Genomic DNA, 12,538 nt, shown 5'->3' with positions numbered 1-12,538 from the left:
CTTGTGTGTTTCGGGGCCCTCCAGCCCCATTTGTGACTGATGGAGATTCACTGCAAGCACGACCCGTTTGCTGCTATGCACAGTAAGTTATACATCATTATTCCATGCATGTTGTGATCACGTCTGACTCCAACAGTCCTCAAGCTATTTTCATCAACCCTTGTGCAGTAACAAAATATATTTAATGCCATTAAAAGCAAAGCACCGGTGCAATTATAACCTAGTATGAAACTATCAATAATTTCTGAGGCCTGCTGTTTATTAACCGAGGGCACGTTTTTTCCCCCCAAATATTAAAACCGATCTATATTAAAACAAATGTTTAATCCTAATTAATTTTTAGTTATAAATAAATAAATGCGTTATAAAATAAGAATTCAATCTTAACTGGACCTGTTTCACTTTCATCCTCAGAGGTCTTGCTCGACGGCACATCAGCTCTGTTTTAATTTCCCTCCTCTGTAATTTTCGTCCGCGAGGTTATTCGATTTAATGTCACTGAATTCACAACTTCGAAATTAAAAGGCAAAATAAAGTTGGAGTGACATTTGAGTGGAGAAATTCGCGCTGTTGGAGACCGCGCCGTGTAGCTGATGCGGAGCTAAAGTTATATATGTCAGGGCTCGGAGACGCTTTAAAACGATTACACGTTAAAATGTCAGAGAGGGAGAAAGAGAGGTCGAAAGCAATCCACTGTGACGCGTGGAAATGCTGCGTGTCCGCGCGCGCGCGCCTGCGAGAGCGCAGAACAATGTGTGTGAGTGTGTGAGAGATTTCATATTCACACACCAGCGGCTCTTTTTTTGAGGCAGAAACTCTCAATTAATGACAAGTGCACGCTGGATGGACCAGTGCAATAATGATCATTTGGAGTGTGATGATTCATGCCGGCAGTCCAAGACATGCCCACGCACCGTGGTGCTGGTTTTCACCACCAATAACAACAAACGGGCCGTTTTAGCGGGAAGCAGAAACTATTGCTGATAATTGTCATGATAATGAGCTGGATTTCAAAATCAGGTTTTGACATGTTAATGTTGCTATGAATTTCTAACAACATATGAAAGCCTCCAGTGTTTATTCACACAATCCTATTATAGCACTTAAATTTCATTTTTTACTTACATGAATTTACTGTTTGAGATGTTCTGTATAAAAAAGTATAAAAGTTAATTCTATTATCGACAGCATGTGTCGTGCTTATTTTATTTCATTGTCCGTAAATAGTTGTACTCATCCTTTCTATTTGATCTTCACAGACACGATGTGGTGGTCTTCACAATTTCGAAGTCGAAACCAATTTACTAACCAAAATTATTTTTACCTCGGTTTTAACGAGATATAGTTCGTAATATTAAAGCCAAGTGGAAGTTAGCTAATACATAATGTTTTCATCGTTATTCGAATATTCTTTGTATTACAGCTTTAACGATTATCGTTAAAACTCTTTTTTGTTTTACATATTATTGCCAATTGTGCACATTTACATTGTGTTATTATGTGCATCATTTCTAGTTTTGTTCAGTACGTTTAATTCGTTTTGTGTTAACCATTTGTCTTCGAGTTATCCAGATGTTTCAATTGTGTATTTTATATAATAAGATAAGATGATAAGAGACTATATTTAAAAAATCGATTTAAAAAGGAAAACGTTATGTTTTATGTTTTGAAAACGGTTGCTTTCATAAAATGGCCTCCTAGGGTTCCGCGTTTAAACCCTTTTTTGCGACGCAAAAAAAAAACCAAAAAAAAAAAAAAACAACAAACAGCTAGCAGCGCCACCTATTGGAGCAATACAGTAGAAACACTATTAAACTAATGTGGAGTGAAGCTATATCCATTGGTAAAGCAAGAGGGCTCTGAAGACATGTTGACCTTTGATTCCAAATTCTGAATGTCACAGGAAGTTTAAAATGTGTGCACCATTAGCCGTCATCAAGTCTGAGTGCTTCCGCTGATGTAAAAACATCACTTCAATATTTTAGTTTCCCTAGAAGAAGAGACTGTAATTATACATTAATAAAGGTAAACAAACACGTAAACATGGAAGAGCAGACTCAGCTCATCTCCCACATCTGCACTCTGGCTGTTTGCTCAAGGAAATTTGCTTCATCTGTATTCACCCCTGCAACTTTGCAGACAGGTTTCATCCAAAAGTAATTTATAGTTCCGTGATCTTTTTTTTTTCTGTCCAAGAGAGACAGGGAGAGAGAGAGAAGTGTTTTGTTGTGATTTCTCCTCCGCTTTATTTTTGAGTCTTCAGGCCGTGACCAGGCAGATGAGAGATGTGTGAGAGAGAGAGAGAGAGAGACGTAGAGGCGTGTGGTGACGAGAGAGACACAGAGACTAATGGAGCTTATTTTATGGATGGAGAGGCTCCAATGTATTCGGCGTTATCTCTGTAACTCACTTCCCACCTTCGCCCAGAAACAGTGAATCAATCAAACATTTAAGGAGATGCTGCTTGCTCTTAAGTCACTTCCTATGAAGGCAAAGTAAATAAAAATACATCAGTGATGGGCTGTATAATGAGGCCGGCTCCCTCTCTGGAAATGAAACTGCTGTCTCTGCCGGCCGCCTCCTCCGTTCAAACTGCAGCTTCAGCTTTATAACAAGATATTTTAACAGCCAAGGGCTCATCATTTGGAAATATATTTGTACTCGAGTGAATCAAAGCTTCATTGGTGGTCAGCACAGCGCAGACAGGGTCTCATCTATATACAGTTTGCGATCAAGTATGGTGGCTGTTCCTGGATTTATTTTCCCATTTTATCTGACTTCCGGATACATACTGTCGGAATCATTTTTAATACACAGACTTGCACTCATTTTTATTTCTTGGCCAATGTCAACCTGCCTCTTCTTCCCAGCATGCCAGGGTTACTAGAAGGCTTCTGAGTCCAGAGTGCTTAATAAATGACATAACACAACACTTTTATTTGAATGAAGTTGGTTTTCAATTGAACCAAACACATTTAAATGCATTGAAAATCATTTACGGGTCAATGCAAGGACGCGTGTTAGATTTCTGCTCTCTTTTGACTTGTAATATTGTTTTAAAAATTAGAAGGGGTTGAATTGAGGGGTTGAAAGGGGAAGCTAGAGGAGGAGAAATATGGAATGCCAGAGAGACTATAATAGTATATGACTTTAAGACATATACTAACTCTATAAATCCAACAGCATAAGCCAAAATCACTTCTTTGCAGCCTCATGCTACAGCAGATGAATAAAATGTGTTTCTGTAACGTACAGATTATTTGCATCTGCCCCATCAGTATTTATGGACTCTGAAAGTACATTCCCAACATATAATCCTCCACGTCCTGCTCAGTGAATGCTGAGGGCCTGACGTTAATGCGACAGTAAATACACAGATAAGTGAATAAATAGTTATCTGCTGCGTTTTGTGGGTCACCAGTCACTCCTCTCCATCTCTTTACAAAGCAAGCCCGGCCCAGATAGGACGGCTAAAAGGAACCATTCCATTTGCTCTTATCAGAGAGACAGAGAAGAGAGAGACCGTGAGGGGAGAGAGAGTCTTCTCCGCTCATACCAGCACCAAGGAATGGTCCTCTGAAATGACCTGCATAACTCCAATGTAATTCACTACAATGATGCTGCCAATGAAAGAGAGGACGCTTTTGTGTTGTGCACAAGTGTCTGTGCACATGTGTGTCATGTAGGTCAGTAAGATGTTTGGGTCTTGATCACACTGAAACGATCACAATAGCTGCTCTATCAGTTAATGTAGAAATAATTACGCTTTAGAGGGCCACTAAACTGTTTCCTGGCAAACTTACCTATTAACCCTTTGACCTCTTGGATTATCTAACAAAGCTTATGTGACGTTTTAGGGTCTCGACCCTGGGGCACCAGTTTAATGTTCACTCTTCTTCAATCAAAAAAGAATGAAAAAGGTCTACTTCTGAAATTCATTTGAAAAAACAACCAGAATTTTTTGCATGAAGCCCTAAGACTAGTTCCTCCATGCTCAAAAGCACAGTATATAACTAAAATATAGATGTTTATTTTCTTTTCTTTGAATGGCCATAAAAACCCAAAAGTCAGCAGCATCTCTAAATATTGAATTCTCATTCAAATGCACAAATACAAAACGATGAAAAGATGGACGGAGCAAAAAAAATGTAATGACAATGCAAAACAGGGCACGTGCAGGTGCTGTGCCAGTGTTGTGAATTGTGAACACAGATCACTATTATAGTAGTCAATATTACATTGGCATTAGTTAAATGACATGAGGAAAATGCGGCTTTTGAAAATTCATACTGAAGTATTTTCATAAATGAATTCATTTCATACATTTCTTGAGGGCTTCAGAAGGAATATATTGATAAAGCATGTCCGTCTATTCATCTCTTTTACAAAAGAGGAAGAGACAGCCATTGGGTTTCGTGGATGTGATCATGGAGGACATGGAGAGGACAGGTGTGAGTAGGGAGGATGGTCAAGATAGGTGATAGTAGAGGAGGCTGACATGCTGCGGCAAGAAGCAGAAACAAGTGGCCAATGATCAAGGAGATATGTCGTTTTCCATATACTCCTTAATACACACATGAGAAAGAAAGCGCTTAATCAGGGGAGCACACTGTGGTTTGCTTTTTTCAAGGTGCAAAACTGTGGACCAGTTTGGATTTTAGTCAATGGGCATGCAGTTTGGTGCGTTGAAGGGCAAGCATTTTGGGGGTGCAGTAAATACCAATAAATGTAGTTAACATCACTTATCAATAGTGAGAAGAATTTAACAGACAGGAATGACTTTTAAACATGTTTCCAATGTAGATGTTCGTGAGTATGTGTAATCATACACACATGGCTGCATACCTGCTAAAGAATAGCAATAATAATAAATAACTTTCTCGACACAAAATTGAGACATTCTTGGCTTCACATAGTCACTATTGTATTTCAACACTCTAAACAGGTTGCAACACATCCCACTCCCATGGTGTAATATATTGACGTTGGGAAAGTGAACTTCAGCTTCCTCTGCTAACGCCAAAGGCAGCTTTGCTTATTGGGATTTCAATTGAAGCGCATGTAATGCTTTCCACTGCATATCCTGACAGCATGGGCAGCACATCACTTAAAAAAAAGAGGATGGGTTTAGGTAAGCCATGGGATGCCACTCATTCTACATAAAAAATCATATCAATTTCTACTTAAAACCCCCCTGATGGCCGTGCGTTTCAGTCACTGTGACTTTGTGATGGCTGCGTCAGTAAGGAGGAGCGCTACCTAAGGGGTTATAAATAGCTACTGACATCCAATGTGATTCAGTGAATAGAACCTCTGAACAACCTGGTCATTCCACACGCTCCACCGTGTATGCAAGAAGGCAAATGTTTGTACTCCACTGAAAGGCTTATGTGTCAACATGCAGGAAGGAAGGAAGGCTGATAACATAGGACACAGAAAGACTCAACATCTGTATGTGACACCATGGGAGTGAGAATGGGCTGTTTTTTTTCACAAGAGCTGTCTGTGGTCCTGAATATATGTACCATAAATTGGCTTTAAGAGCTTGTGTTTCTCAAAATTTGTAATGCTGCACCCCACTCTCATTTCAGTGGACGTGTCTCACTTTGCAGTTATTTCAAATTGTACGTAAATCCTGGGCCCCACTTGCCTGGGGATGGAAACACCATGAGCCACCATCGTTTTATATGAGGTCCGCCCTCTCTACTTTGTCGGAGACCAATGGTTTTTGCGTCCAGCACCAGAGCTGGCTCTGTGCAAACGCTACATATCTCTGCTGCTGTGGCATTTGCTTGCTGGAGATGTTATTTTTAAAAGGGATAGTGTGTGATGAAAACCAACTCACATTAGAATGATTGCTGGAGCTTCCACTGGTCAATGTCAATGCTGCACAAAGTGCCTTACAAACAACAAAAGGAGGACTGATGTAGTGAGGCTACACTTAAATGAGTGGTTCATTCACAAGGAAAAAAACTGATTAAAATGCTTTAACTTACTACGACAGCATCACCTGATGATGGCTGATGATCGCATGCTAGCGCCTGGGGAGTTGATCAGTGGCACCAACGTGTAAATTGCATTGCATTTTGTAAACATCTCCTTGGTAAATTACGAGGAGAAAACTCTAGACTGAGTGTAATAGTTAACATACACTGGGATCTTTTAGTGAATCAACCCCTTAATGTTTGTTCTTCAACAACAAGTGGGCAGTTTGCTCTCTTCATTTTCTTGCTTCTCCTGTGTTTGTGCGCTTTAAGTCATCGTGTGTTGCAACTGAAATACAGACCATTCAGTTTTTAGCCTGTCATTCATACGTGTGCACAGTTATTACCAGTGTCTCATCCCAGAATGTGGGCAGCAGTTTGGAGTGGTAAGTAAATTCCAGCTGGCTTCACTCACACTAAGGCGTGCAGATCTGCTTGAGCACCTTCCACTCATGATCCCTGATTTAAACCAACCTAAGGCATTATCTGCAGCAAAACAATACAACTATGAAACAAAATAAGCTGTTTCTGGGTTATTTCCTCCAAACTATTGCTGTAGCAATTAAACTGGCATCCAAAGTTTGATAACTAACCCAAACAGTCTGTTGATGTGCACATGAGCAAGACATATTTAGCAACTGTCTCGTAACACAAATAAAACTATGAGAAGCCTACATTTTGTGTTGAATTGTGACAGCTTAGTTCACAGTTCCCCTCCCTTGTTCAGTGATCAGCGTCTCATCCAGACCCAGGGAATATCATTCATAAAATGCCCTTCAATATAATGGGTTAAAATATAAAAATAAAAAATATTGCTTTTTTCTTGACAGCAATCTACTGCTTGCTATTTAATGACACCGAATTGTTGCAAGTTGCAGTTCAGGTCAGTTGAAACATAAATAGGTTTTATGTGGTCTTGAAGCCTGCTGTCACAAAAGAAACAAATTTGTCGGATTACTGAAAATACGGGTTGCAGGCGCCCCTAAAATCATCAGGGAGGAATGGCTGGTGAAGTAGGTGTGAGGTGGGATATCACTAGAGTGCAAGTCAAAAATGACAGTTTGTTTTCCAGCAGAATAGTTTCATACGTCCACTCAAACCCAGCACTGGCTGGACTGGCCCCAGCATCAATGGACCCGACTACATACTCAAGTGTGTGTCGCTGGCACACATCTACATAATGGTATTTTATTACCTGGATCTCGAGCAGAAGTGTGAGTGACCACATGACGGACTGAAAATAGCTTTGTTATCATCTGGCCTCTTCCATCAGGTCCAGGCTATTTGTGAGGCCAGATGAATCTGTGTGAGATATAGTCGATGCTGATGGAAAAGGTGGCAAGCGGGTTCAGGGCACAGTTGAGCGTTTAAGGGGTATCCCTGCTGGGGTCATGTGTTTAAAATCTATTACCCCCAAAGCCAGGATTAGCCAGCGTGTGTGTGTTTCCCCTAAAGACGTAATCACTATGGTAATATAAAAACCAGTGGATTATGTGGCTCACAGAATCTGGTTCTTTTGCTTCTGTTTCATGGACGATGTCTGTCACTGAGGGCAAGTCTTTTTTTCCACTTGTGTACATGAGGTTTTAGTAAACAACAAATAATGAACAGCAGCAGCTGACTGGTTTTCAGGCCCTAAAAGTCCCAGTATTACTACTGATTTAAATTAGCAGAGAACTGCGTCTTAATTCATAGTAATACTCAGAATTGAATGGGTTATTCAAATCTGGTTTCTCTATTGAAGTCAAAGTAATGTAAAATCAATTACTCTCTGAATTAGTTAGGAGTTAGAGCACAGCAGAACAAGCCCTAATATTCACTTGCCATTGTTCACTCTCATACAACTACATCCACGACTGACAAAGATAGCCATCTGTAAAGAAAAGTTTTTTCTTGTGTTACTATTTTTTTTTGTCCGGAACACCAAGTGTAGCTCTAAATCTGAGGAAAACTCAGTTTGTATGTAGACTTTAAATAGACAGATGTGTTCTATAATCTCGCGAAGAAGAATGTGCCTGAAAATTATCATAACTAGAAGAAAAACAAAATGATGCTGAAGTAGGCAAGAACTGACAGAAAAAGGTGTAATGGACAGTTTAGTGTGTAACTATAACCGGGACTTTGATGTAGTAGAGCATAGGTCAGCGGAAGGTGGAATGATTTGGTCAACAATTCCACTGTGAGCAGCTCAAGGAGCCAGAGTTTTGAAGCGTGGTATAAACAGCCACTGCCACACCGTCGTCCATGATATGTGAACTGCCATGCTGTTGTCTATGACCGGTGGAAAATGTTGCTGCTCTCCTGGCGTTGCCCTCGGAACTTCTGCAGAGGACATGTTTGTCTCTGCCCAATGAGCAACCAGCAGTACATATGTGCTCCCATTATACTGGTGCACACAAAAAATGCTGCTTGAACTAAAGCAAGATTTCTTTTCTTTTCAACAAATTTTAAAGCAGTTAAACGAACCGAAAGGTCATATTATGTCAGTCACTTTATCCAGTGTGTCTCGGGATCCCCTCATTAGCGCAGTCTGAGATTTCCATTGAGCCTGAAGCCCACTCTTAATAAAGTGCAAACCCAGAGCTCCTTGTGTCTTTCTACTTCACCTTCTCCTCTGTATCTTGCAGGACATGGCGGCGTGAACCAGCTCGGAGGTGTGTTTGTAAACGGCAGACCCCTCCCTGATGTAGTGCGGCAGCGGATCGTAGAGCTTGCCCACCAAGGGGTTCGACCGTGCGACATCTCACGACAGCTGCGTGTTAGTCATGGATGTGTCAGCAAGATACTTGGCAGGTAATTTGGGGGATGTTGCTGTCAGATAGTCGGTTCATTCATCTCCATCGCTTTGTTATAAATATCGAAGTTGCTCTGAAACTGCTATGTAACTGTAATAGTGACTGGAATATTTTTACATCCGATCACTACCCTCCAAATCTTTGCTAGTTTAGGGCTTCAGGAGCAACAATCAACAACGGAATTGAACATCTCCTCAGAGGAAAGAGAATGACTTCTTTCTGACTCTTTGAAACTTGATGAATGAGAGCAGAGCTGCGACCTACTGACTCATCAAGTGTTCTCCTTTGCAATTTGAACTGTCTGCATTTCCCTTTTCCAGCTGCCTTCATTTCAACATATATTCTTTCCAAAGCTTTTCTTTGAAATCACCTTTTCCCTTCCTCTCCATTTCCCTCTCTCTCAATATGCCACTGTCTCTGCTCTTTTCAAAGCGAAATGTGAAAGTAAATCCCTGCTCGTTTCGTCCCCTCCAGAAGAAAGAGGGACAAAAGAGAAAAGATTCATCACTTTTTGGAATTAGCATCAAAATGAAAGTGGCACCATATTCCGGCAGCCATAAAAAAAGTGTACGAAACCAGAGTACGACAAGAACAAGGGAAGCGATCAAAGGCGGGGGAAGGCATGTTAAGGAACAAGTATGAGAAAAGAAGAAATGAGAGACCATTTGTGGGGACGGAGGGGAAGGATTAGCCACAGCGACCCTCAGCTATATCAAAAAATGTGTTGCTCATTGTTCCTCTCTCTCCCTTCTCCTACCTCTCTCTCGCTCTTTCTCTCCCCCCTGTGCTGGACGTTCAACTCACTGAAGCGTTACCGGGAAGGGGGAGGAGAGGGGATCGAGGGATGGAAGGAGGGAGGGAGGGTTGTTTTATCCTCTTCTCTCTGTCTCTGTGGTGCCAGAAGAACAAAAACACAAACTCTACCACCCTGCACGTGTGGGTTTGTGTGTGTGTGTGTGTGTGTGTGTGAATGTGTGCGTGCGTGCATTTGCTCACCGTCATGCAGATATCAATAACCACACTCGTTTATTCAGCAATGATTCACCTGTGAATAATTTAAGTACTTTTCCATTTGAAAATAGATTGTTTTTCCTTTAGCCGTGTTTATCCGCCTGCTGAGATTCATCAAAATGGGCAACACAAACACACTCCCACACACATAAATACACACAGAGTAAGAAAAAAAAGCAAATTTTAAGAAACACACATCTTCACTGAAGAGATTACTCTAGTGTTCCCAGAAAGAGCAGGTCTGTGTGTGTTAGAGAGGAGGAGAGAAGCAGGTTTAAGACTGACTGACAGCTTGCATCCACTCTCAGCATCCCCCCTTTCCTGCAAGCTGTGTAGCGCACACTTGCTGCACCCCCCCAACTCTCCGCCTGCACCTTTAGCATGCAAATACATTCAGGAAATAGCCATGGTGGACAAACGCCCCCATCTTTGCACGCATGAACGTGTCACATCTATGTTGCAAAAGTATGAAATCATAATATGAAAATGACATCTGTTAAATGAGTCCGGCTGAAGCACCCCTGTTGTCATGTTGTAACTGCTAGTTAAGCCTCCCTGATGCCATGTGATATGTTGACATCACTAGTTAACACTGCCTTTCGAGCCTCTCTATGTCAATGTTCTTGTCATTGCACTTTGACATGCATCTCTTAAATCACATCCCATCAAGAAAAGCCAAATAAAAGATGCAAATACAAACGTCCCAAAGCATGTTTCCGCAGAACATCAGGTGTGCACTGCTTCAGGTTGGTGTGCTTCATGTACTAGTTTCTATAGTAGGACCCCCACTCCCAAAACCCAATGTTAAGGAGGTGCTCATAATCTTCTGCTTTCTATTCTTCTGCTTTCTATTTCTATTCTAGACTACAGTCATCTAAGTAGGTCTACAGTGGTCTGGTATGAGTGGAGGTTGAGGTCACAGAAACAGGTGAAACATCTTAAGATACCCCTTTCATTCCCAGGTACTATGAAACAGGCAGTATCCGACCCGGCGTCATCGGGGGATCCAAACCAAAGGTTGCTACACCCAAAGTGGTCGACAAGATTGCCGATTACAAACGCCAAAATCCCACCATGTTTGCCTGGGAGATCAGGGACCGACTCCTGGCAGAGAGAGTGTGTGACAACGACAGTGTTCCGAGTGTCAGCTCCATCAACAGGTACGATGGTTGGTGTCTGTGTGTGTTTAAGCTTATCTCGCCTAGTGAGGTCCACTTTTTGGGAAAACCGCCCCTTGTGGGGCCTTTAGGCATTTGTGGGGTCCTATCGCTGGACCCCACAAGGTTAAGCCTCAATTTGAGGATGAGGGCTTCAAACTAAGTGGGTCATTATAATTGGGTGTAAGTTTGCTTTAGAGTCCTGGTAAAGGTTAGCCACTTGTTTTGGATGGTTACGTTTAGGGTGAGAGGCTGGGGGCAGGGATATGTCAACGAGAGGTCCTCACAAAGATGGGAACCCTGTGTGTGTGAGTTCATCTATCGCAACAGGTGACTGTCGGAGGAGCACGGCAGTTTTATGCCGTGGTCTGTGCGTGTGTGCAGGTGTGTGTGGCGATGGAGAATAGCAAAGAGGCCCTGGTCTCCATATGCATGAAGTGGCTGCAGCTCAGTGGTTCAACACGATGGTACAATGACAAGCCTTTCCCCTGAGCACCGAGTCAGAGAGAAAGAGAGGAGCAGGCAGAGAAATGGGCAGACAAAGGGGGAGAAGGTGTATGAGAGAAGGGGAAGAAATGAGCTTTAAAGGAAGGTGAAGAGAATTGCAGGAGAGGAAGGGAGAGGGCAGGATGGGAAGGGAAGAGGGGAGGAAAATAAAAGAAAGGAAAGAGGAAGAGAAGACTTGCATGGGCAGCCAAGCAGGAAGTGTGAGGCCCCTCTGCCATGTTAGCCTGCCACAGCCACTTCACACACCCACACACACTTGCTCCCACGACGGTCATGTTCTCTTTGCAACTCACAATCTATTTTCTGCACACGCACACGTATGCATGCACGCACACACTAATCTGTCTCCTCTTCTCCGGCAGGATCATTCGGACTAAAGTCCAGCAGCAGCCGGGCCAAACAGGCTCAGTGTCGGCTCACAACTTAGGTAGGTGTCTTCCCACCAAATCCCAGTCCTGACTGCCCAAGCAAATTTTTACAAAACAATTTAGATCTCTATAAGCCCATGGATAGATGGAACCGAAAACTGGATCCACCATTTTACACAGACCATGTGAAGTTGGAAGGAAAAATCATCTTCACGCCTCTGCTTGCATGTAGGGTTCTCTGTGATAGTGCAGTGTTAAAAGTGGAGCTCAAACTTAGTCATCAGAGATCTTTTCAGGCGCTTTAGTTTTGACACATATAAGGAGCTGAAGGGCAGCATTTTGACAAATAATTGCACTGTTCTCTGAATTAAAAAATGCAGCTTGAAGGGACTGCTCGTGTCGAGTAGTTGGAGATTGTTTTGACATGTGGAGAAGAAGAAGACAACCCAGGAGGTTCATGGATACGATCAGTGTTGAGATGAAGAGGATAGTTGTGACTGGAGATGGGTCAAGGTGGTGCACCCAGAAGGAAAATTGCTTGAAGAAGTGTCTTCCCTTTTCTAAGCCGCAGCTGTTGAGCTGTTCCTGGCAGGAAAAAAAAGTAAAATCTGCCAGAATTTCCACAATAAATCAGAATCAGAAAAACTTTATTCATCCTGAGGGAAATTTTGTTTCCACAATCACACTTGAAATGAATAGTGACCGAAAAATAGCAC

General features: G+C 42.1%; 1 protein-coding gene across 1 annotated transcript in view; it reads left to right on the top strand.

Moving 5' to 3' along the window:
* The window catches only part of pax5 (paired box 5), a 36,301-nt gene continuing 23,763 nt past the window's right edge, over positions 1-12,538 (top strand). Inside the window, exons 1-4 of the mRNA XM_053855941.1 lie at positions 1-82; positions 8,612-8,777; positions 10,753-10,950; positions 11,817-11,881. Coding sequence (XP_053711916.1) covers positions 40-82; positions 8,612-8,777; positions 10,753-10,950; positions 11,817-11,881 — 472 coding nt within the window. The 5' untranslated portion in view covers positions 1-39. The remainder of the gene's footprint in view (positions 83-8,611; positions 8,778-10,752; positions 10,951-11,816; positions 11,882-12,538) is intronic.

Source organism: Synchiropus splendidus, chromosome 2 (assembly GCF_027744825.2).
Source record: "Synchiropus splendidus isolate RoL2022-P1 chromosome 2, RoL_Sspl_1.0, whole genome shotgun sequence".
NCBI classification, from domain to species: domain Eukaryota; kingdom Metazoa; phylum Chordata; class Actinopteri; order Syngnathiformes; family Callionymidae; genus Synchiropus; species Synchiropus splendidus.
Note: the sequence above shows the minus strand (reverse complement) of the source record. Positions and strands in the feature narration are given on the sequence as shown.